This window comes from Myotis yumanensis, unplaced genomic scaffold (genome assembly GCF_028538775.1).
Source record: "Myotis yumanensis isolate MYYU_CA2020_CCGP unplaced genomic scaffold, mMyoYum1.0.hap1 SCAF_16, whole genome shotgun sequence".
Classification (NCBI taxonomy): domain Eukaryota; kingdom Metazoa; phylum Chordata; class Mammalia; order Chiroptera; family Vespertilionidae; genus Myotis; species Myotis yumanensis.
In genome coordinates, this window is record NW_027223767.1 from 9,343,997 (window position 1) to 9,370,600 (window position 26,604).

The 26,604-nt window shown below is 45.6% G+C and overlaps 1 protein-coding gene across 4 annotated transcripts in view; it reads right to left on the bottom strand.

Moving 5' to 3' along the window:
- DNAH9 (dynein axonemal heavy chain 9) overlaps nucleotides 1-26,604 on the bottom strand; it is a 342,415-nt gene that overhangs the window by 276,556 nt on the left and 39,255 nt on the right. For all 4 annotated transcript variants that reach the window (XR_011468497.1, XM_070395266.1, XM_070395267.1 and 1 more), the window contains 7 exons: nucleotides 23,645-23,713; nucleotides 21,636-21,762; nucleotides 17,231-17,486; nucleotides 15,937-16,178; nucleotides 7,302-7,437; nucleotides 3,683-3,879; nucleotides 3,170-3,594 (listed from right to left, as the gene is read on the bottom strand). Coding sequence is in view for 3 of the 4 variants with exons in the window: in XM_070395266.1 (XP_070251367.1) it covers nucleotides 3,170-3,594; nucleotides 3,683-3,879; nucleotides 7,302-7,437; nucleotides 15,937-16,178; nucleotides 17,231-17,486; nucleotides 21,636-21,762; nucleotides 23,645-23,713 (1,452 nt within the window). In the remaining variant the exon portion in view is untranslated. The remainder of the gene's footprint in view (nucleotides 1-3,169; nucleotides 3,595-3,682; nucleotides 3,880-7,301; nucleotides 7,438-15,936; nucleotides 16,179-17,230; nucleotides 17,487-21,635; nucleotides 21,763-23,644; nucleotides 23,714-26,604) is intronic.

Here is a 26,604-nt window from a genome sequence, read left to right on the forward strand (position 1 = left end):
CAATACAGCTGCATGCTGTTGAATATTGATAGGGAATATTTAAGGAGGTAAGACCTTGAGTAACGAGAGAAAACAGGCTGGGCTTAGAAAAGCAGGGATAATTTATCCACCGAAACAGCTAAGGGAGTTGAATGTATGGCTAAAAATGCAAGTAAGATGGTAGGTTTTTAGATGCAAAAGGGAGATAGTTCTCCTATAATTGCTTCTAATTTCTCAGTGAATGAAAGGCAGCATTATAAGGAAGGGAAGAAAGGATATTTGAGGTTTGAGGAGACAGAGGAAAAGGGGGTCAGAGAATTGAAGCATTCATGGAAATGTGCAGGATGTGATGGATGCTATGTTTATACATGAGATTTGGCAGAAGAATGGTTTGTTTTCCTTCATTAAGGATGAGTTGCTCAGGTGCAGGTGGGGAGCACTGAGTTTAGAGTCAAGGTTTTACAAGGTGGGGGTGGGAAAAGTGAGCAAGGGGGCAAACACTGAGAAAGCATAGGGCCAATGGGTTGGAATTCTGATGGGTCTGGAGAACTTCTCCTGGCAGGGTTGCCAAGGAAGTGAGTTGGAAAGATGCCAGGTGATGGTAGAGAACAGAATACTTAAACCTGAGATTTTGAGGGGAGAACAATTACTTCCACCTCTTTCCTTCTGCCCCATCAAGAGTGCAAGATGGAATTAGTTCACAACGGTATAGTGGAGGGAAAGGGCATTGGAGAGAGAGAGATCCACAAAATAAGAGGAAAGTGTAATGGAGACTATGAGGCTGTTGGGTCACTGAGGATGATAATCAGCACAAGGGTGAGCCAGGGGATCAGCTCTGCAGGGATGGGGAAGAATGACTGTGCACAGACAAGTGGCAGTGGTACTGTCTGGTAGCATTTGCTCCAGGGGAGCTGAGGATTCTGAAAGAAGAGGCGGTGAAATGGCCTAGAATAAACACTAAAGAGCAAGACTATCTCATCTACCTCCAGGTCCAGTGCTAAGAGGGGTACAGGAGAAAAACCAGCCCCTACTTGGGAGAGATACAAGGGAAGCAGTGTCCCCTGGAAAGGGATGGGTTTCAATTAGTGCAAAAAGAGGATAAGAGAAGATAAAGAAAACAATGAGCATTTGCTGATGAAAGACCTGAAGTCTAGAGGAAGGGCATGTGGGAAGGCTTTGCAAGGGCAAGGGCAGGGGTTGAGTCAGATTAGGACATAAAGAGCTGAATGGAAATGAGAGTTTAGATGATGTTATGAACTGAATGTGTCCCCACAAATTCATACGTTGAAGCCTTAACCTCCAATGTGATGATATTTGGAGGTGGGCCCTTTGGGAGGTAATTAGGGTTAGATGAGGTCAAGAAGGTGGGTGGGGCCCTCATAAAAAAGTAGTGGCCTTATAAAAAGATCTCTCGCTCTCTCTCTCTGCTGAGGGAAGGCCATATGAGAATGCAATGAGAAGGCAGCTGTCTGCAATCCAGAAAGCTACCTTGCACCAGGAATCACATCAGCTGACATATTGATCATGGACTTCCTAGCCTCTAAAACTGTGAGAAATAAATTCCTGTTGTTTAGGCCACCTAGTGTGTGTTATTTTTTTTTTATGGCAGCTACTAGAATTCTAGTACCAATTCCAATGTGTGTGTGTGTGTGAGTGTATGTGTGTGTGTGTGTGGGGGGGGGGGGGGGCAGGTTTCCCACACCACCAAGCAATTCTCCAACACCAGCTATTTGTCCTATTATTCATATCAATTCTGAAACTGTCTACCTGGAGAAAGCATCAGATTCCACAGGTTAAGGGCTAGTCCTCAAAGACTGCCTCATCCCCTTCAGACACCAGGTATAACTCCGGTTGTCACTGACTGACCAGCTACAGACAGAGGTTTCAACAACCTCCTCCTTGGGTTCAATTAATCTGTTAGAGCTGCTCCCAGAACTCAGGGAGCCTGTTCATTCATTAGATTACTATCCTATATAATAAAGAGGTAATATGTAAATTGACTGCTTCATCCTTGCACAAGATGGCCACCCCCATGTGGTCACAAAATGGCCACGCCCATGTTGTCACAGATGGCCGCCATAAGATGGCCAGCAGGGGAGGGCAGTTGGGGGTGACTGAGCTGGCAGGGGAGGGCAGCTGGGGACGATCAGGCTGGTAGGGGAGCAGTTAGGCATTGATCAGGCTGGCAGGGGAGTGGTTAGGAGGCAATCAGGCTGGCAGGCAGAAGCAGTTAGGGGCAATCAGGCAGGTAGGCAGGTGAGTGGTTGGGAGCCAGCAGTCTTGGATTGTGAGAGAAATGTCTGACTGCCTGGTGGGATCGGGCCTAAACAGGCAGTCAGACATCCCCCAAGGGGTCACAGATTGGAGAGGGTGCAGGCTGGGCTGAGGGACACCCTGCCACACCAGTGCATGAATTTCATGCACGGGGCCTCTAGTCTTATTATAAAAGAATATAATAAAGAGGTAATATAATAAAGAGGCAGCCTGTCAGGTGAGCTGCCCTATAGCATCTGCTGGCACCAAAGAATGATGGCTGAATGGGGGGACTGTGGCACCCACAGGATTCTGCGGGAAAGGGTGGGAATTAAAACTCTGTGGTGGATCTGTGGGGACAAGACTATAGTGAAGTGACCGTCAGACTGCTATCCAACTTGCTTGTTTATCTAGAGGGTGATGCTCTGATGTAGAGAGTCTGGTACTAGGCCTAGGTCCATGGCGGGACAGACAGAATTTCAGAGCCAACCTGTGGCAAGGCTAGAGTGGCAGACACAGGCATCAGGAGTGTGGTGATTTCATGACTTCCACAATGCATGGATGATCTGAACCAAGGGGTAAGTGGTAGAAATAAAATATGAGGCCCATTAGACCCCTCTGCCCCTCAGGCTTAACGAGTCTTCGCAGTCAGAGTGGTGACAGGAGGTTGGATCTGCTAGGCTTGTATTGAGCATTATCCACTCCTTACTGAGCGCCTCTCACACCCTCGGCACCAAATGGAAAACAACAAAAAGAGGTCACGTCTGGTGAACAAAAGAAAGGGCAGGACTAAAGCGATCATCAAAAGCCTGGAACCTCCAACCAGCTGTTTTAATCCACATAACCAATGACCTCAAGGCAGAAAAACGAAGACAACTGAAAGCATGGTGCTCCCCACAGGCGGGGTGCTGGAGGAGAGCTGCGACAAGCATGTTACCTGTTAGTGACATAGTCAACAAGATGCTGCTTGAACATGAGGCTCCACCTCTTAATTATGTTCAGCAGAGATGCTTTGAAGGGCCGCAGGTCGATCTTCATCCAGCTGTCAAACACCTTGACGGGCTCCAGCCTGCACACCTCTCCATAGAGCTGCTCGTAGGAGTCGATCTGGGCTTGGAACTGATGCAGGAGGGGCGGGTTCTCCGGGATGCCGTCTTCTTCGTGGGCCTCGATCTCCTCGGGTGTGGGGACGTGCCCATACAGCAGAAACTGACCCAGGACCTCCCTCCGGTCCTCCACGTACAGGTAGGAATACTGGCTGAAGGTGTCTCGGTAGCTGCAGCACAGGGCCATCATGCTCTGCGCTCTCTCCATGAGCACGCTCCGCATCCTCGCCAAGTCGGCCAGGCCCTCCATGTCAGCCTGGGGAGAGACCACAGCAGGTATCACACCAGCGCTTGCAGGAGGCCCCGGAGCTGGCTGGAAGGCAGGGTGGGTGCAGATCCCGTACCTGATAGTGGGGAGAGCTGTTCTGTGGGGAAAGCCGTGGCACCAAAGATGATATTCTAAAAATGCTGGTGACAAGCCCCTCAACCATGTCATAGAAGCCACCCTTCACTCCAAACTCCAGGGATGGGGAGAAAACCAGTTCTGGGACTGCCAAGCACAGCTGTGCTTCAAATATCGGGTTGAGTCCTGCCTTACATTCTGAAAAACAAGGACAACAATGGGCAAAACCATTTTAAAAATGAGCGCTTCTTTCGTTTAGATGAGCTGTTGGGGTACAGAAGATGGAAATGTAAAATTTGCTGACACGCAGGAAGGGGAGGTGACAGTCTAACTGTGCACCAGCAGGGGGGCCAGTGGCATTTTGAACAGGCCGATTCTGTGCTGCTGTCCTGGGCTTGGCCAAACATTTGCTCTCCTTGTCCTCAGACAGCACATCCCAGAGACTGAGCAATGCAAGCCAGTCCCCTGCCACATTCGCAGACGCCTCCGGGGAGGCAAGAGAGCCCCTGGGTGAGCAGAGGTTGATTTTGCAAAGCCATTTTTGGGAAGCGTCTCATTTCTTCTTGGTGCAAACCAGACAATACCTTTGGCAGGCCCTAGGGCTAGGGGAGCGGGGTATGCTTGTCCAGGCTTGTACAGGCATGAAAAGCAGAGTCGTTACAATTCTGCCTGCTTGGCTTTCTGTCTATAAAAACAGAACTTATCTTAATTCTGTAGTCCTAGAGTGATACATTTTTTAAAACAGTATAAGTAATTTAAAAATCCCTGAGTACTTGCTAGACAACTTGCTTTGCTCAATTTAAGTCAAAGTACAACGTGAGTAAGATGTTCCAAATACAAGATAAAAGCTTAAACTTTGATCAATAACCACTTATATGCACATCTCTTTTTGATTGTAGAAATATTTAGGAGACTGTTATGTGGTAGGTACTGTGGGCAGCAAAGACAACTCAGTGAAATTTATTATCTCCTTCTTTCCCAGAAATGGAGGTGTAACTGCATGTGGCATTTCCCAGCTCACAGTTAGGGGTGGCAACGCGGTTTGTCACCAGTGGAATGTGGGAAGAAGTGGTAGGTGTCTACTTCTGGGCCAGGGCCTTCGAGACAGCAGGGAGCCTCCTCTGCTCCTCCCACCGGCTAGAGACTGGGTGTGGCGGTGAGCCAGCTGACACAGCAGTGAGTGATGGAACCGCAGGAGGGATGGAACTTGCCCACCAACCTGGGGTACTCACTTTGGACCAATACTTAGGATGGAGTTTTCTTATCATAGCTGAGCCATTCTCACTAACTAAAAAGGTATGGGGTCCTCAAAGATATGTGAAACTAGGGTCTTGCCCTCAAAACTTCAGGAATGATAAATTTGCATTATTGGACTTAGGAGGATCCCATAAAATGCATATTTAACGTAAGGGAATGCAAGTTTACCAATATCATAGTAATTATGCTAATATCATAGAAAAGTGTTTTTTTAAAGCCTTTGAGATTATGCTCTGCGCATGTAGTCATGATATATTCTGCATCCCTACATGCATTAGATACCTATAATTTAGTAGGCCAGGTTGCATATATACAGTGTTCCCCCCAAAATGTATACACACACATTGAATAATTCTAAAGGCAGTGTTTATTAAAACACGTTTCTTTATCAAAATTGAGCTACCAGCTGTTAAAGTGTGTATACATTTGGGGGGGGGGGGGGAACCTTGTAGTTTAAAGGCTTTAAAAGACTTTCAAGAATATTTTGAGCAGATGAGATGTTTGCCCCGCATGCTGTCATGAGAACCGAATCCCTCTAATAGATGCAATGCCAACATAATGGCCTTATAAACCAGATGGCCTTGGCAGTGCCACACCCTTGGTATGAGTAAATCCCTTTGAGAGACAGGCAGGGAAGAACATTTCTGGGCAGAGTGGGTAGAATGTAACCGAGGCAGGGTTTAGATTCTGTGAAGTGACTGGGAGGCCAGACCAAGGCGTGGGAAGGGCATTTGCTTGTCAAACAAGAGAAGGTAGAAGTGGCCCAGAGAAACCAAGCTGTCCAGCTGGGCTACTGCAAAGCGTCAGTGATTTTCTTCTTCAGAGGCTACTCTTTATCTCCTTCACCTTCACCAGAGCCTCTTAAATTTTACCGGTAGCGCCTCAGCTCAGGCAGCTGCTAGATCTAGCTCCTCCAGTTTACATCATGAAGAAAATGTGTAACCCTTCCCCCCATTTCCATAGAAAAAATCTTGGGAAACACTATCATCTCCTCTCTCCATCCCCTTGTCCACACTCTCTCCTTTTCACAGGAGGACAACTGACACCTCAGACAGTTCAGCAGGAGAGCTAGTGGTCAAAGGTGAATCACTACATTTCGGGGCCATCTCCCAAGTACCGCCTGCACTTGAGTGTGATGGAGGCATCTTCCCAAACCTTCGAGAAGGATGAGAGACCAGAGGAGGTTTGGTCCGTACACTGAGGTGAGCACTGACGGCCCTGGTCCCACAGAACCAGAGGTCCAGTCTCAGTGTCTATCACCATGCCTCACTGGCTGCCACCCATTTCCTGCCACAGCATTTCACTGATTTGGGGCATCTCTGCACCCTGCAAGCAAACACCTTTGATCTCAGTCTCACCACCAACAAAGACCACAGGTGAGGGGGGGTGGGGAGGTGCCTGGTTAAACTACACCCAGCACCGGGCCTTGCTCCTCTATCTCAGCCGAGAGGTCTGCATGTGGCCTTCTGCATGGGCGGGGGATCTGGACACTGATCTTGGCCTGCCTATTTTAACTCTGCATTTGATTTCACTCCTTGGGTTGGACTTGACATCTTGAAATCTCATCTCACCTTCATCTTCTGACTCAACTATTCACCTCTGCCTTTCCATTTTGACAAGTTCTTCAATATGACCCTCCTCAGAATCTACCAGATGTAAAAAGTTTAATTCAGCTTCATCCCTGACCTGTTTTTCCCTCTCCATCTCATCACTTACTGACCACAGTTAGTTCTTACTATAATATATGTACTTGATTCTGTGCACCTTAACCCAGAGTACCTGCCATAAATTATAAGCCCTTAGCTATTTTTTAACAGCTTCGAAGAATGCCCATTACCTTCTTAACATTCCTTTTCCTTCTGAAAGCTGCCTCATCCCCGGCTTCTTGTCTGATTCCTTTTCACAGAGAAAATCTTCCACTCAACCCAGCTACTACAACCTCCCTGAGTTTCCAAAAAGCTACAGCGCTCGAGTACACAATGCTTGAAGGCACAGCATGTCCCCTCCCATTGCCACGATGGAGTCCTGCCGAACTGCCTTTACTAATGGTGCTTCCGGGTATTCGAACTTAGTCACTCCTCTGCTGAACCTTGATTTTGATGGAATTAGCTTGTATGTTCTCCCTTTTGCATTTCACTATCTTGGAGCCTGCTTTATCATCTGAGTCTTAGATAGAGCAAAGTCTCTTCTTTTTGAACAATTTAGAAGCTCAATACTTTGCTATTTTATTGTGTGTAATTCACAAAATGTTCAGTGTTTTTGGGAAAGGTCACAAAGCACTCAATTGCACTTCACAGTAACTCCACAGGTGCTATTCCTGTTATCGTTCCAGTAACAACCCGCATCCATAAGCCAGGAAATACCAGTGTTTTCCAGGAGGTACTTGAGGGAGCACTCAATGGCAAGAAAGAATCCATCCAGCAACATATCATCAATGTAGTCAACGTAAGTCTTCCAGATATCGGAGGTGGGGTCTGCTGAGAAAAGATCCAAGTTTTCCTAAAAAATAAAGAAACGATGTAAACCATGTTTAATAATATGGAAGTTCTGATAATCACTAAGGGAAATGGAGATAGGTGACACATGGAGAAAAAAACATTCTTGGGAAGAACTGCTATTATACGCATATCAAATTCATTCTATCTGGTGGGAACAGCCATTGACTGCCTGAAAGGAGCATAAGGGAGTGTGTCTCATCCTGCCTCGGAGGAGGACTGCATCAGGCACCTCCTCAGCAGGCACACTGATGGTTGCCATGTGTGCTTCATTGATGTACTTACTGTGGAGAAAGCTGCATCAAAGCAGAAGGTAGGGCACGTCAAGGAAGTACTCAGGGTAGGAGGTATTATGATTCAAGGCTTATGACAAATTTCAAATCCAGACAATAAAGCGTTTCCTAGATAATCCTTGGAAATGAGCTGGAGTGTTTGCTGTTGGCATTTAATATTAGCAAAAAATCTTCGGTATATTGAGTGACTTAGAAAATATTCACACATAAATGAATACACATTTGTTCTCCCTCTCTCTCTCTCTCTCTCTCTCTCTCTCTCTCTCTCTCTCTCTCCTGCAGGTATGGCATGTACTCTTCATCATTTTCATCATTAAGCCTTTTTATAACAACTTTCCCTTTCTCTAATATCTTCAATGAAAGTTGTGACTACTTTGCAGAAGTACATTTTCTAGCTGACCCACACCACTTCACAAACATTCACATGTAGTAAATGTTCCTGAATTAAAAAAAAATCTCATGATCCTGTCTTTGACTAATAAAATTCTAAAATTTCTAAAATGACTCACCTACATGTTTATTTCCCCAAGCACATTTAAGATTTTCTTAATGACAAAGGTCATCATCACATAAATCATAACATGGTGACAATATAGTATTGCTCTCAGGTATTATTAAGACGGGTATGTTTGCTTCTATATTTTAAAACTTTCCGTTTTTATGACTGCTTTGTATATTTGTTCTATCTCCTTCTTGATAACACGCTATCAATATAGCTCTCTGTACTTTTAACCTCTCTACCTCAAATCTACTAGGGTCTAAGGAGCAAACATGTTGGAATTATCTGTGAACTAAAAAGAAATAGCTCACGTTTCTGATCCCAGCCAAGACAGAGGAATGAGGTCAGCCCTGCCCTTCTGCTACAAACAGCTTTCTCACTGGACATACAAAAAAACAATTGTTTTGGACAACTGGCTAATGAACAGTTCAGGGATGTGATCCTTGAGAAAAGGGAAGTGCTCAAGGTGAGCTTTAAAACAACTGGCTTCCTACCTACAGGCACTTTCCAAACCATGACATGGGAAAGTGATCTCAATTACAGCATCCTTCCTGCTGGACAGAAAAGACAGAGACTGGGGTGTGGGGCTGCTGACATTGCTGAGTCCTCTTGAGTCTTTGAATATGAAGCTACATATTTAGGGCAAGGCTCTGCAAGGCCTGGCAGAGAACAGTTACTGGGGATTCTACGCTAAATGGAGATTGTGTAGGTCAGACAGTGCTAGAAGATGTTCATATACTGTCAGAAATGATGAAAAGACCTTGCATGTAACCAGGAATTCACTGGAGACCCCAGAACTGGGATGCTTTATGATTTGAGCTGCTCAGTTCTAGAGAAAGGCTTCTTTAGAGTCTCCCTAACAAAGCTTAAAATTGAGTTTCCACAGGATCAAGCTGACCCACCAATAAGTTAACTGCCTGCCAAAAGAAAAGCTCAAACCCTTTAAGGAAAATAACACTCAGATTCGAAAGTGGCACCCAACATGACTAGAACATAATAACAAATTGTTAGACATGAAAACAAGCAGGAAAGTGTGACATTTAACCAAGAGTGAAATTCACTAAGAGAAAAGTCAGAGAATAGCTTCCATACCAATTCTTATTTTATGTGAAAGAAAAATAAACATCTGTTGCATTAAAGAAAAAGACAGAAAATGAAAATAAAATAGAGGTTTGAATTAGCAGACAATGTCATCATTTGATTAAAAACTTCCCAAATTTTGTAAAAAACAGTTCAGAAAGCTCACAACCTCTAAGCAAGATGAATATAAAAAAAGCCTATCTAGGCACATCATATTCAAATGGGAAAAATACAAACACTTAAAAAGGCACTATTAAAAGTATCTGAGAGAAACAATACATTACATATAGAGGAACAAAGCTACAACTTATGGTTGGCTTCTGATCAGAAACATTAAGGATAGAATATGACAAAATGACTTCTGAAGGAAAAATAAAACTCTCTACTCAGAATTCTATATCCAATGAAACTGTCTTTCAAAAACAAAAGTGAAATAAGAACGTTTTCTGATAAACAAGAACTGAGAGAATGTGCCATTAGCAGACCTGAACTGCAAGATGGTAACTCAATTCTACAAAAAAAAACCACACAAGTCTTCTGGCCAAGATGGCAGCATAGGTAAACATGGTGCTTACCCCCTCCCAAATCCACATCAAGATTACAACTAAACTACAGAACAACCATAATTCAGAACTGCTTGAAATGGATCTGAATTGAAGTCCTACAATTATAAAATTAAAGAAGAAGCCATAAAAAGACAGGTAGGAGGAGCAGAGGAATGAAGGAGCTGGCCCCATACCCATGTGTGGTGGATAAAAATCAGGAGGGATATCTTAGCTGTGGAGGTCTCCACTGAGGATTGAGGGGTCCCAGCACCACACCAGGCACCCCAGCCCAGGGTTCCAGTCCCAGGAAGAGAAGTCCCCATAATTTCTGGCAGTAAAAACCAGCAGGAGTAGAGGTTGGGAAGGCTGAGGCTGCTGGAGTCCCAGGCAGTTCCTCTTAAAGGGCCTTCACACAGACTTACACAAACTCACTCCATCTGAGTCCAGCATGGGGACAGAAGACTGAAAGATATCAGGAGAAACTGAATTGTTTGGTATCAGGGCAAGAGCTGGAGGGGCAGCTTTCTCCTAGACAGAAGTGCTGGCAAAGGCCATTGTTCTTTTCCTGAGTCCTTCCCCCACAGAGATGGCAGACAGGCTCCATCTCTGAGACTCCATCAACGTGGCACACACTGTTTGCCCCACCCTGGTGATTCCCACCCAACATTCAGGCCCACCCAAGCTGTTTCCAGTGGCTTTACCATATGAATGGCATGTCTTGGCTCATGCTTCAGATTTTCCTAAAATCTCTCAAAGGAGCAGCATTTGGCCTCAGTGAGTCCTTTACCTCTAGCTAAGTGGCCCAGGCCCAGCAGTAATAGCACCCAGCCTTGGTTCACAGCTTGGCCTCATCTGGACACCTCTAAGCCCAGCACAAGAAGCGGCCACCTGCAGATCACTTTGTACTTTATGTCTGGTGGCCCTGGACAGAAGACAGGTGATGGCTGACCTTGGCCTACAACTCCCAGGAGGCCCCGGAGCCAGCACACCCAGTGGACAGCTTCAGACCATGTCAAAGCAGTACAACCCAATGACCTCCATAAGCAACACACTCAAGGGCAGACTCAGTGGGCACCAGATCCCTGCTGAAGTAAGTCCTGCTCTGTGCAGTAGATCCCTACACAACTGATCCTCTAAGGTGGTTGGAGGTTGGTGGCCAGTGGTCACAGTCAGTCCTTGTACCTGGGGGTAATTCCCTCCCATTGACATGCCAACAGCAATCAAGTCTCAACTATAACAGAAGGGCATACAATCCACATGGGGGTGCACCTTGAGTGCCTAGCTGGAATAATCAGGGAGGCTGTGCCACTACTAGACCCTATAGGACACCTACTACATTAGGCCACACTACCATGCCTGGCAGATGTAGCAGCTCTACCTAATACATAGACAGTGAGGCAGCCAAAATGTGGAGACAAAGAAACATGTCCCAAATGAAACATGACCCTAATGAATCAACAGAACAAAACTCCAAAAAAAGAACTGAACAAAATGGAGATAAGTAATCTACTTGATGCAGAATTCAAAACACTGGTTACAAGGATGCTCAAGGAACTTAGTGAGGACCTCAAAAGCATAAAAAGTAACCAGTTAGAGATGAAGGCTACACTAAATGAAATAAAGAATAATTTACAGGGAATCAACAGTAGATTAGATGAAGCTGAGAATCAAATTAGTGATTTGGAATATAAGAAAGCAAAAAAACACCCAATCAGAACAGCAAAAAAGAAAAAGAATTTTAAAAAAATGAGGATAGTGTAAGAAGCCTCTGGGACAACTTCAAGGGTACCAGCATTTGCATCATGGGGGTGCTGGAAACAGAAGAGAGAGCAAGAAATTGAAAAGTTATTTGAAAAAATAATGACAGAAAACTTACTTAAACTGGTGAAGGAAACAGACATACAAGTCCAGGAAGCAGAGAGTTCCAAACAACATGAACCCGAAGAAGCTCACACCAAGACACAGCATAATTAAAATGGCAAAGGTTAAAGACAAAGAGAGAATCTTAAAAGCAGCAAGAGAAAAGCAGTTAGTTACCTACAAGGGCGTGCCCATAAGACTGTCAGCTGCTTTCTCAACAGAAACTTTGCAGGCCAAAAGGGAGTAGTAATAAATATTCAAAGTGATGAAAAGCAAAGACCTACAAGCAAGATTACTGTAACCAGCAAAGCTATCATTTAGAATTGATAGTCAGATAAAGAGCTTCCTAGACAACAAAAAGTTAAAGGAGTTCATCACCACCAAACCAGTATTATGTGAAATGTTAAAGGGTATTCTTTAAGAAGAAGAAGATAAAAATATGAACAATAAAATGGCAATAAATACATTCCTATCAACAATTGCATCTACAAACAAAATGAACAAGAACAGAAATAGACTCATAGATACAGGGAATGTTTTGATGGTTGCTAGATGAGAGGGGGTTGGAGGGATGAGTGAGAAAGGTGAAGGGATTAAGAAGTACAAATTGATTGTTATAGAATAGTCATGGGATGTAAAGTACAGCATAGGGAATATAGTCAACAATATTGTAATAACTAGATGTGGTGCTGGATGGGTGTGGGATTTTGGGGGATGATCTCATATTAAGTTATATAATGTCTGGCAACTGGGTGTACAAAAAATATATAATAAAAAAAGGAAAAACAAGTGTAGAAATAGTGAGTTTGGGGGCAAATATAAAAACCAGAAACATTTTTTTCTTGAGTTTTTAAAGCAAAATATTATTATAATACTCTATTGTGGGGTTTATTTTACACATACACACACACACACACACACACACACACACATCTCAACGGTGATGATTAAAAGATTGGAGGCGGGGGTGTGTTAAACCATATTGTTGCTATGTTGCTAGATTCCTATATTTCATGGGAAAACTCTAAGCTCTAAGTCAGTGGTTCTCAACCTTGGCTGCACATTAGAATCACCTGAGAATCTTTTTAAAATCCTGATTTCTGGGCCTCACCTGATTCCCAGGTGATTCTAATGTGCAGACAAGGTTGAGAACCACTGCTCTAAGTTAATTGTGATTAGTTCAAGAGACATACTGAAACCTAGAACAACCACCACAAATGTAATACAAGGTAAATCTGAAATTGCAATTGAGAAATTAAAATAGAATACTAAAAAATATACAATTAATAACAACAATTAATGTGGGTGAGAAATAGCAGAGAAACAAAAAAAGAGATGAAGCAAATAGGAACCAAATAGCAAAATGGTAGAGCTAAATCCATCCATACCAAAAACTACATTAAATGTAATAGTTTACTCCAATTAGTAGGCAGAGTTCTTAGACTTAGAAAAGCAAGTTTCTACCATATCCTATATAATAAAAGCCTAATATGCTAAGTGTCTGGTTCTCCAATCATCCATTCAACCAATCAAAGTGTAATATGCTAATGATATGCTAAGGCCGCTCAACCGCTCGCTATTGCACTGACCACCAGGGGCAGTCTACCGGTTGACCAGTTGCTACGATGTGCACTGACCACCAGGAGGCAGACGCTCCAACCAGTAGGTGAGCTTGCTGCTGGGGTCTGGCCGATTGGGACTGAGTAAGATGGGCCGGACATGCCCTGGAGCCCTCCCGTGGTTCCTCCCCAGCTGGCCAACCTCCTGCTTCCCTCCCTGGCCCCAATCATGCACTGGGGGGTCTCTCGGGCTGGCCTGTACTCTCTTACAATTTGGGACCCCTCAGGGGATGTTGGAGAGCCGGTTTTGGCCCGATCCTGCAGGCCAGGCCAAGGGCCTCTAGTGCTCTCTATAAGAGAAGAAACTGGAATCTAAAGAAGCACATAGGTTGAATGTAAGAAAGTAGAGAAAGATGGACAATGCAAAAAGTAGAAGTCATGAATCTGCAAGGAAAAGCCATAGTATTACCAGAAAGAAAATCCAAAAAAAAAAAACCCATCAAGGCAAAGGAGTATTATCTATAACTAAAAGCCCAGCGTGCGAAATTGCATGACCCCGCTCATCCGCGTGCACCTTGCCTTGCATGCAGCCCTGCCCACCCGCGCACACCTTGCCATGCACATAGCCTCCTGGCCGATCAGGCAGGGAGGCAGGTGAGCGGTTAGGAGCCAGCAGTCCCAGATTGTGATTGGGCCTAAACCAGCAGTCGGACATCCCCCAAGGGGTCCCTGATTGGAGAGGGTGCAGGCTGGGCTGAGGGAACCGCCTACTCCATGCACAAATTTCGTACACCGGGCCACTAGTATAGATAATAAAAGTGTAATATGCTAATTAGACTGAACGACCTTCTGGACGAAGCCAGGATGCAAGGGAAGCCTGGGTCCCAGGTGCCAGAGGGAAGCCAGTGCCAGCAGTTGGGGGAAGGAAGGCCTACTCTTGCATAAATTTTGTGCATCGGGCCTCTAATTAGAAATAAAAAGGGAATTTTATAATGATAATACAGTGATCAATTCACCAGGAAGTTATAATAATTATAAATGTGTTTGTAACTACAAAACAGAGAGCTTCAAACACTTAATGAAAAATCTGACAAAACTAAAAGGTTAAATAGACAAATCCAAAATTGCAGGTGGAGACTTAACATTCTATCTTTAGTAATCGGTAGAACAAATAGACAAAAAAATCAGAAAGCATATAAAAGATATGAACAATACTACCAACCACTTTGAACTAATTGATATCTATGGAACACTATTTGCAACAATGGGAGAATAAACATATTGTCAAGTGCACAAGGGACATTTAATAAGATAAACAATATTCTAGGTTATGGAACAAGTTTCAGTGAATTCCAACTGACTGAAATCTTCTAGAGTATTCTCTCTGGGCCACAATGGAATTAGATTAGGTATCAATTTCATTAAGATATTCAGAGCAGGACCAAATATGTGGAAATTAAACAACATATTTCTAAATGACCACCCAATTAAAGAAATCACAAGAGAAAAAAATTTAAAACTGAATGATAATGAAAATGAAGCAGATCAAATTTGTGGAATGCAAATAAAGCACTGCTCAGAGGGAAATTTATGTCATCAAATGCTGGTATTAGAAAGAAAGCCTCAAAATAATACCCTAAGTTTTTACCCTGAGAGGCTAGAATAAAAGATTAGCAAATTTACCCCAAATTAACTAGAAAGCAATAATAAAGAACAGAAATGAATGCACTAGAAAACAAAGTCAAGAAAATTAAAGTCAACAGTGCATTTCATTGTACTTCACACCATGGACAACCCCCAACCAGCAGCTGTAATCCATCACTGACCGTGTGCATGAGGTCAGCCTGCTGGACTGCCCCATGCCACTGTAGTAGGTGGCAGCTGGCGGCCCCTAACAGCTCTTTCCACTCTTCAGTCTTTGAGGATAGGCCATGAGGCTGCCCTATCTATCCCAATGCTGGCAGAGCCTTCCTGCTTTAGGTATGCACTGCATTTTTCCTTCTTTCATCAAATGCAGCGAGAGTTACCATCTCCTCAGGCTCCATAGAGCTGGGTTATGAGAATGATGCTGGAGTTCCATACTAGGCTGTGCAGGCGAGTTGGGGACAGTTGGTGCACTGGGTAGTTTAGGATTCTGTCCTTGACTTTTTCTTCTCTCCTTGGGGTTTGGTGTGGCACTTAAAGTCATGTGATGGCTAAGTGGGGCCACCATGAAGATGGCACTAACTTTTTTTAAAAAATATATTTTATTGATTTTTTTTTCAGAGAGGAAGGGAGAGGGATAGATTGTTAGAAACATCGATGAGAGAGAAACATCGATTCAGCTGCCTCCTGCACACTCCCCACTGGGGACGTGCCCGCAACCAACATACATGCCCTTGACCGGAATCGAACCTGGGACCCTTCAGTCCCCAGGCCGACGCTCTATCCACTGAGCCAAACCGGTTAGGGCAAGACGGCACTAACTTTGACACTGATGCTGTAATGTGACTTTTCACTCCCCCTACCTATTAGCTTTAGTTCTTTTGCTCTCAGTATAAATGTCTATCCCTGACTGCGGAAGACACACACCTATTGTTCTAATTTCCAAATCCCTTCCGGCACCAAACACACCTCGTGATGCGTCCCCTGGACTCGTGGTTGTGTGTCTGAGGGGCTGGTGATTACCTGAACCAGAGCGTGAATCTTCAGGCCAGATTCTCTGATGCAGCTGTAATATTTTTCCATCCGATCATGCTGCTCCTCCACAGAAAGCAGGCTCTCCCTTTTCCCATCCTTTCTCTTAAATATTGGAGACGCCCATGTTTTCATGATGCTCTGAATCTCTTCCACGTTGTCTTTGGTTTTCTGAATTCTTTTCTCAAGGTCATGAATGCTGCTGGTGATTTGAATGACATAATCCCAAATGCCTGTTCCCCAGAAGAAATAGAATTAACTGAAATAGCTGACAATGGCATAGCTAAAGGTCTAGCTGCTGTGAAAGACAAGGATCCAATACTCATGGGTTTTAAAAGACTTTTCTGCACAGGTTACGTCTTCGCAAGCAGCCTTTTTCTTCCTAGTTGTATTAAAGAGCCAACTCTTACCAAAACCCTGATTATGGAGGGAAAGAAACAAAAGCTGGTGCATTTTTCTGGGGCACGCCAGTGCAACTTGGCGACTTTACATAGGCGAATGAATCTTATTTTTTAAGCACTTTCCCTGTATTAAATGTTGAAAATGTCATTCCCTCTTGTATATGGAATAAAGCTCTGACTTGTGTAATATGACCTTCCAAGACCTCCAGGAGTTGACTTGACCTTCTTTTCAAACTTTCACTCTTTTGAGGACCCTAATGCAAATCCATCTTCCTTCTCTGTGGTTTGCCACACTTTATGTTTAACTCTCTGATGGCTTCTTATCATAGCTTGTCTTGTTTAATTTATGTTGTACATATGTCTGTTATCGTCACTGAATGTGAGCTTTGTGGGTAGGGCCACTCCCACATACCTCATATATTACATTATCTCCACAGGCCACCCCGTCACCCCCAGAGTACTCCACATATGTTAATCCATCGATAAAAGTTTATTGCATTGAACTGGAGGGTACAAGAGAAGTCAATGCATAATTCCCTTATAAGATACTTACAGCCCAGTTAAGAAAATTAAGTAACAATGGTAATACAAGAAGAACCTTCATTCATGAAGTGCCCCGTATGTGCGGGAGACTGTGGGAGGTCTCATTCATTCTCTGAGCCTGCCCCTGTGTGTGGCAGCACATTTTTCTAAATATACTAGTCACATCCAAAGAGAAGAAAGAATACCAACCCTCCTTGCCTTCGCTACCTTGGACATGCGTCTGAGAAGACAGACTTGTGTTCAAATGCAACCTACATTACCAGGTAATTGTTTGAGTGTACACAACGTTTACTGGGATCTGGACTCTCTCCCTTCGCCCCAGACTCCTGGTGGTGCATTACCTTCGCTTTTCCAGTTCAGAGCCTCCTCCGCAGCTCGCAGGTGGAGATCGATGTTCCGCAGCTCTTCTGCCACTAATGGGAATTCCACCTCCAGCAGTGTTTTCATAACCTTGTTGTACCAATTTGCCATCAGCTCCAGGTTAGCCACAAGCTGCCGATAGAACTCCCTGGAGGAGAACATGGCTGCTGCGGTCTCCGGGATGTGCTTCAGCTGCCGGGGCTGAAGGTAGCTCATCTCTTTCAGCACAGACACCAGCTGGGGGAGAGAATCCACATAGACGGCTGTGGTTCAGTGGCAGCTAAGAGCAGCAATATGCGGCAGAGACAGGAAAACCCAAGGGGACCAGAGGTCTTCGGGTCCCTCTCAACCCCTGCTCCTGCCCGTTCCCTAAATGTGGGTTCAGAGAAGGGAAGTGAGTACTGGGCAGAAGGAAGAGGACTCAGAAAGCAGCAGGTTAACTGAATCTGTGAATCACCGAGAGCGAGAGGAAAACCCAAGAGAGGAGACCTCAGTGATAGCAGGAGAGGTCCGCCGTGATGCGTGAGGGCCGGTGGCTGATGACATGATAGGCTCATGCTGACTGAGCCAGGTCCCATGGCTGTGCTGGTAAGGGGGAGGACGATCACCCGGTCTGGGCCACCCCGTGCATGAGAAGCCTCAGGTTTAGACTTCTGGTATTCTCTCCAAATGAGGTCAGACACATGGTCATAGACCCTGACGGGGCTGAGAGGAGGTGCCCACTGTATAATTTCAGTGGTTACATACAGTCATTTGAAATAGCCGATGGGCTGGCTTGTCTGTGTGTCTTCATATACAAGGAAGTCAGGGGATGGGAGTCACCAGCCTCTGACCTTCTATGGGGCACTGAGCTTAGTAGCAACTGCAGGAGTGGGAACCCAAGCCGATGTGGGTCAATGAAAAAACAGAGGCCGCTGGCAGTTTCTAAGAGCACTGCTCATCATTCCTTATTTATCACCTTTATCTCTGAACTTACAAGGACTAATGTGTATAGAATGTATGACAAAACATACCAGGCCATAGATTCCCCCTCCACTCCCCACCCCCAGCTCACATAAAGACACCTGAGCCCCCACCTCTCCTTCAGCGGCTCTGGGCCATCCCTTCATTGTCACCCAGCCAACCTGCTTAGGGTTAAGACGAATGCTAACAAGTAGGCAGGGAAATGACTTCAGTCTCCTGGTTTATTTTGCTCAAGGTAGATATTAAAAATTTAAATGTAAGAAATGAAAACATGCCTGGCTGGTGTGGCTCAGGGGTTGGGCATCAACCCATGAACGAGGAGGTCACCAGTTTGATTCCCAGTCAGTGCACGACCGGGTTGTGGGCTCGATCCCCAGTAGGGGATGTGCAGGAGTCAGTGGATCAATGATTCTCTCTCATCTTTGATGTTTCTTTCTCCCCCTCTCCTCCTCTCTCTCTAAAATCAATTAAAAAATTTTTAATAAAAATTAAAAGAAAATGTGGGCCCTGGCCGGTTTGGCTCAGTGGAGAGAGTGTCGGCCTGTGAAGCAAAGGGTCCCGGGTTCAATTCTGGTCAAGGGAACGTACTTCAGTTGCAGGCTCCTCCTGGCCTGGGCCCTGGTCAGGGCGTGTGCAGGAGGCAACCAATCGACGTGTTTCTCTCACATCGATGTTTCTCTCTGTCTTTTCCCTCTCTCTTCCACTCTCTGTAAAAATCAATGGAAAAATATCCTCGGGTAAGGATTAAATAATAATAATAATAAAATAAAATAATAAAAAAATTTTTAAACAAAAAAGAAATGTGGGGATATATATATCCACGCAGCTGGAAAGTGGGAATCGGGGATGTTAGCTCTTCTCTGACTTGTGTTTGTAGTTGTTTCTTCTTGACTCACATTATAATTTAGGGATTTATCTCCTCTCCCCTTTTCTTCTCTCACTTCTTTCTTCCACTTTCTTTCCCTTCCACATTTCTCATATATATATATATATATAGAGAGAGAGAGAGAGAGAGAGAGAGAGAAAAGGCCATTCCAAACACACAATCATAAAAGATAAAATTTATATGCATAAACTATCAGATACATAATAAAATGTCATACTTCACCTGGTAAAAATATTTGCAGCAGATTTTTAAAATATCTGACAAACATTTCCAAAATATTCTAACAAATTCACAGATAAAGAAGGCACTTCCACTCAAAAGTGGGCAAAGGACACGAACAAGCAATTTATAGAAGGAACGTAGACAGTGAATGAACAGGTGAACAAAGTTAAAGCAATGTGGAGATTTTGTATTTTTTTCTAGTTCATTACGCTGAAAGAAATGGATATCTTGCTGGCAGGAGAATGACTGAAGAACAGATTGACAATATACGTGAAAAGTCTGATAATGTAAGCACCTTTTAGCCCAGAAATTTTATTTCTAGGCATTTATTCCAAAGAAATAATCCTGGATAGATGCAATAATAACTGCAGATACTTATTGTAGCATTATTCATACCATATTTTATCCCATTGTAAGATGTCAATGATGGTAGTATTCACTATTGCTATATTTACAACTAAGAAGGAAAGAAAAAAGGTAGTTTTTTACACTACAAATGCATTCCATTTTCAAAGCTATAAAGTAAAAAAAAAGTGCATCCTAAAATCTATGAAATACATATTGACACAACTAGAAAATAATTGAAATGTCCAAGAATCAGGCATTTAAATAATTTAAATAATTTTTCTACATACATACATATAATTTTCCCCATAAAATTCTTAGCCTGGCCCCAGTGGGGCAAACCTCTGCTCATGTCCTTCTGGACTGATATACATGTGACTGCTCATTCCTAACAGCTCAGCTGTTGCCACGCAGCTGGAAAGTGGGAATCGGGGATGTTAGCTCTTCTCTGACTTGTGTTTGTAGTTGTTTCCTCTTGACTCACATTATAATTTAGGGATTTATCTCCTCTCCCCTTTTCTTCTCTCACTTCTTTCTTCCACTTTCTTTCCCTTCTATCACCTACATCAAAAAGCACCTACTATGTGTTGCATACTGGGGCAGATAAGAGTCCTTGCTCTAGGAACCTAGAGAGGAGGGGTGATCCAGCCTCAATACTGACTTATACTGAGGACATAATCACCACAATCTCTAGACTCTGGCCTCATTGGTAATCCAGAAACTCATCTCTTTGGGCATTTAATATCCAATATTGCTGACAGACAATGCTGATAAAATTACTCAAATGACAGACTTACCAAAGTGAAAAAAAATGGACCCCCCAACTTCCTTTATTGACTTTTAGCTCAGTCAGAATTGATAGTCTACTTAATCTTCAGTGTTCTCAAAAGACAGCAATATGCTCAGTTTGGGCTCTCTCTACACCGCATTAATGGAGAACGAGCCATCCAGACAGAAGTGGTGACTGCTTTCGCTCAGTGTGGCCGTATTTTTTGCTTTTCTTTTTTAGCTGAACGATGCACCTCCTGACCTGGGCTAACGTGTGGTCATGTCTTCTCCAGCATTACGCTCTCCAGGGCTGCCACTGTCCACACTGGTCTGCACCCTCTGACCGTCTGCGGCAGGGCTTCTCAACCTTGGGACTATTACTCTGGACAGACTCTCTTGGTGGTGGGTACCATCTGGGCATTGTAGAGAGCTCAGCAGCATCTCTGGTATCTACCCACTCGGTGCTATTGGCGCCCAGTCCATGTTTGACAACAAAAATGTCCCCAGGGGGAAAATGGCCTCAGTGGAGAGTCACTAATCCAGAGTCTTATTTCCAGAGCGACTCCCTTGAGATTTATTACACACTACCCCGAAAGGACAGATTTTTGCATGTTGGCGTTCCAGCTCCCAACTAGCTTGTGGGTTCCTTGAGAGCAGGAACCAGGACTCACGCTTGTTTGGCCTCCCAGTGTTCAGTCAACAGCCTTCATGTGTGGCAGGCATTCACGCAGGCCCAGTCAGCTGTCTGGCACTAAATGGTCAGTAATGCCATTATCCTATCTGCCCAAAGATGGGTAGCAATCTCTGTTTAAGTGCCTTCTGAAATTTCAGATAGTGCATATCTATAATATCATTAAATGTTTTGATTAATCTTAAGTGTAATTGTCATTCTAACTTTATATGTAAATCAAGTATATAATAATGCTATCATATGAAAAGTTAAAAAATATATATATTTTGTGATATTTCCTGCTGTGCAAAATCAAAGCAAATATATTGGCTCACCCTGGAGGAAAATGTGAGCCCCGGACAACTTAAGAAAACACTACCCCACAGGATTTATCCCCAAAAGAAACCCAGGATGCAGATTCTTTGGAGCAGCTTTTTCATATTCATATGAAAACCCTTTTTTGCCTTTGAAATCAGCAAAATTAAGCAAAACTCTTCAGAAACCCAATGAGAAATTCCTGTGGCCAACTTACCTGTGGGTTAAAGTTGACGGTAATCTGCTTAGTCACTGGGTCTCGTGTCAGAAGTGGCCGGGAGAGGTTGTACTGTGACTGCTTCGACACCGTCTGGCACCAGTCCTCATACAGTCTTGCCTCATACCTGCGAGGATGGGGAACAGCGGGCACCTGAAAGCACCCTCCCAGCATCCCCATGCCTGGCAATGAGTAACTGAAGGTATAGATAACAAACATATAGTAACATACATAAAACATATATAGTGTTTACAGTCTCTCTACCTATCTCATGAACTAAAGATACTAGTAAAATACTTGAATATATCGCGCCCCCCCCGCCCAATCCTCACCCAAGGATATGTTTTTACTGATTTTTGGAGAGAGAGGGAGAGAGAGAAAGAGAAACATAATTGGTTGCCTCCCACATGTGCATTGACCAGGAATCAAACCTGCAACCTTTTGGCATACAGGACCATGCTCCAGCAGTCTGAGCCACGGGGCCAGGGCTGCATATGTTCTTTAGTCAAAGTCATTGACTCAGCCAGGCATGGAAGCTCCTGCAAGTAACCCCTTACTTCTAAAGATGGCACAGCTCAAATCAGAGGAGAGTAGAAAGAGACGCTCCAGGGGGTCCTTCTGGGCCAGTGGTTCTCAACCTTGGCTGCACATTAGAATCACCTGGGAATCTTTTTAAAATCTTGATTTCTGGGCCTCATCCTCCGGAAATTATTTCTTTGTTACTAATGTGTGGCCCCACCCCATAACAAAGAAACAGAATTTCCGGAGGGTGAGGCCCAGAAATCAGGATTTTAAAAAGATTCCCAGGTGATTCTAATGTGCAGCCACGGTTGAGGACCACTGTTCTAGGCGGTAAGGGAAGTTGTGATTAGTCTCAGTAAACGTTGGAAGAAGCTATTGGGTAGGATTTTCTCTCATAGGAACCTTCACGTCACTTGCAGACATCTGTCATTCAGTCATTACACATTGGCGGAGCATCTACCATGTGCTGGGCTTGGGTAAACAGAGAATGCAGCCAGGCAATCCCGGAGAGATGTACAGGGCTCAGGCCTCTGACGACAGGGATGGGGAGGAGGTAAGGAGATGCTGTAAGGTTTCAGGGATCAGGGGCTGAAGTGATGCTTGACTGAATCTCAGAGAACAAGGAGAGGTTAGACCAGCGGTTCTCAACCTGTGGGTCGCGATCCCTTTGGCGGTCGAACAACCCTTTCACAGGGGTCGCCTAAGACCATCCTGCATATCAGATATTTACATTACAATTCATAACAGTAGCCACGAAAATAATTTTATGGTTGGGTCACAACATGAGGAACTGTATTTAAAGGGCCAGAAGGTTAAGAACCACTGGGTTAGATAGTGAAAGAGGGATGAGTGCTCCGGGCAAAGACAACAGCAAGGCCAAAGGGTGGAGGTGAGAAACAGCCTCCTGTGTGCTGGGAGCACCTGAGACTAAGAGGGCAAAGGTGGAGGCGAGAGAGGAAAGCACAGGCCAGGGAGGGTTTTCCTGTTGTGGTCATGAGATGATGGGAGGCGCCGAAAGGCTTTGCATATGGGGGTATGTGGTGACGATATCGGATTTGGTAACAGTGTGGGCAGTATAGGCACTAGACCCTGCACCCCCCCCCCCAAAACTTACTGCAGCTTTAAAGCAGAAACAACTGGGAACCCATGTAAATTTCATTCTTATGCTTTCTCTATAAAAAGATACAGGAAACATTTTTTAAAATTTCTGCTTAGTAGGCAGCCACTGCGATTTTCCGTGACACTGTTCTCGGGGTGCCGTGAGGGGTGGCCCACTTCCGGCTCTGCGAGGTCTCGCTCCCACTACAGTGCACCGGAACAGTGTCTGTCTCTAGGCTGGACTGCGTTCCCCAGGGCCCTGTGTGTGTAACCCAAGAGCACTGAGCTCACAGATAATGTGGGGACAACCTAAAACAGAGCAACACGAGGCGCCGGCTCATGTGGGGCCATGCAAGCTGCAGGGCAATGCAATCCCAGGCACTGCTCACTTTTCCAGCAACGACAGCACATCTTCATACTTTTGTATCATCCGCTTTCCTTCGGCAGATTCCATGCAACTGCCCATAAGAAGAGAAGAAAGTGGCATCGAATTAGAAGTCAGAATAATGGTCTGATTAACAAACTGCAGTGAATAAAGAAGAGATTGAGCAGCTTCCCGGGCTGGTTTCCAAATGCCCCAACGGCACCTGCCTCCTTCTTCCTGAACATTCCCCATCGGCCACTAGAGGGCGCCTGCAATTCCTGCAATGCAGGCAGCCCCACAGGTGAAGGTGGCAGACCCTCTCCCACGGGGCTGCACCAACCCTTCCCCCCAGCCCAACCAGGCATGCACAGGTACATCAGGTCCTCAGACACCTGAATAAGAGGGAAATTGAGACATGAAAAAAATTCTAGGTGCCATAGTTTTCATATGTAAGAAAAAGCTATATATGACATTACACATAACAAAAACTATATAACAATGTTTACATATTTGCATAACAATGTTTATACACACACACATAGACATTGTTTTATGTGTATATATTTTCCTTCTCTGAAATCCATCTAGGACATGTTCTGAGAAGCCCTGCCACTCATTGACACGTATACACGAAGTTCCCACCCACTTCTCATGCCCCGATATGTGCACACACAATGAACACACGTGCACCACACGTGCCATATACACACTCGCCCACATGCACAGACATGCTCAGGGGCTCCCACAGGAATGACGACGACAGAGGAGCGTGAGCAGAGTCCGGCGCCCACACCGCCACCCGCACCTGCTCCTGTCTGACACTTTGCAACAGAAAATGAGAGCCAGGCCCTGGGAAAATTGGAAAAATATCTATAATTTTCAGGAACCTTCACACTGTGCTGAAGGGTCTGTTTTTGTTTGTTCTGCTAGCAAAATAAGGCAGCTTATTGCAAAGATTCTTTAACACCGTTTGCTCTTTAAGCCAACACAGGTTTCTCACCGATGCCCTGGGTCTCAGTGTGAGCCCCGCCGCAGAGGAAGCCCTGGCTTCCAGGCGCTCAGTCCCTCCATGCGAGCACGCAGGTGCCTCCAAGAGGGGAAGGGGAAAGGGCCTCAGACTAGCGGCTCTCGCCCAGCGCTCCCCTCCCGAGCTGTGGGGCTTCCACAGGCCTCAGACCCCATCTCACTTCATGCCTGGGAAAGGAAGAGACTGGAAGAGAGAAAGACAGCAATGCAGGGGAAGCAGGAGGAAGACTGTGGTGTGGATGGATTGACTCCATAAAAGAAGCCACAGGCTGAATCTGCAGGAGCTGAGCAGGGAAACTGAACACAGGACATTGTGGATGTCACTGTCACTCATTCATGGGGTCTCCAGCCATCAGAGTCGGCAACTCAAGGGCCTGGGTACACGGAGGAGAGAGTCTGGGGCACACGGAGGAGAGAGACTGGGGCACATGGAGGAGAGAGACTGGGGCACACGGAGGAGAGAGACTGGGGCACGTGGAGGAGAGAGACTGGGACACGTGGAGGAGAGAGACTGGGGCACGTGGAGGAGAGAGTCTGGGGCACACGGAGGAGAGAGTCTGGGGCACACGGAGGAGAGAGACTGGGGCACACGGAGGAGAGAGACTGGGGCACACGGAGGAGAGAGTCTGGGGCACACGGAAGAGAGAGTCTGGGCATGTGGAGGACAGAGTCCCCACACGGAGCCTAGGCACATGGAAGAGAGAGTCTGGGACACGTGGAGGAGAGAATACCCATGCTGGGGCCTGGGCACACAGAGGAGAGAGTCTGGGACACACAGAGGGGCGAGTTCCCACGCTGGGGCCTGGGACACACAGAGGGGAGAGTCCCCATGCTGGGGCCTGGGGCACACGGAGGAGAGAGTCTGGGACACACAGAGGGGAGAGTCCCCACGCTGGGGCCTGGGACACACAGAGGGGAGAGTCCCCACGCTGGGGCCTGGGGCACACGGAGGAGAGAGTCTGGGACACACAGAGGGGAGAGTCCCCACGCTGGGGCCTGGGGCACACGGAGGAGAGAGTCTGGGACACACAGAGGGGAGAGTCCCCACGCTGCTGCAGTCCCCTGGAAGGTTTGAGAAGTCACAGGAGTAGGTGCTGTGAAACTCCCTGCAGATTCGACTTCATTTCATGGTGAGGAATAAAAAACATCTACACTAATAAAAGAGAAACATGGTAATTAGCGTACGACCACTACCCTTCCCATTGGCTAATCAGGGAGATATGCAAATTAACTGTCAGCCAGGCAGCTGATGCAAACAGGGAGGCTTGCTTCCTTCAGTGACAGAGGACTCCAACGTGCCCCGCCTGCCTTGCTGGCCTCTGAGCTTCAGTTGGAAACATTGTAACATTTATAGAAGATAAACAAAACCCCAGAAACCTCCTGTCAGTCAGCCGGGATCTCAGAGCTGGAGTTGCAACATTGTTTCGAATACAGAAAACAAAGGCCAGAAACCTGCTTTCAGCCAAGCCTCAGAGAGAAAGCGGGCTCTCAGCTCCAGTGACAGCCATAGAAGGTAAATAAATGCCAGAATAAAAAAAAAAGAAAAAAAGGAGAGGTTTGGAGCCTCAGTCGCCCGCCAGCCTGAAAATGGCCCTCAGCCCCTCACCCAGACTGGCCAGGCACCCCAGTGGGGACCCCCACCCTGAAGCAGCAAGATGGCAGCTAATTTGCATACTGAAGGCAGGCGGCAGCAGGCAAGGCTGTCTGTGGTCTGGGACCCGGATCTGTGACCCTGCCGGGCGGGATCAGCAGAGCCGAGAGGCCTCCCGGCACCAGGATCAGCATGACAGGGGGCAGCGCCCAAACCCCTGATCAGCCCTGCTCTGTGTGTGACAGGGGGGAGCTCCCCAAACCCCTGATTGACCCTGCTCTGTGCGTGGCAGGGGGTGGTGCCGCAACTTCCCTATCAACCCTGCCTTGAGTGTGACAGGGGGTGGTGCCCCAACACCCCAATCAGCT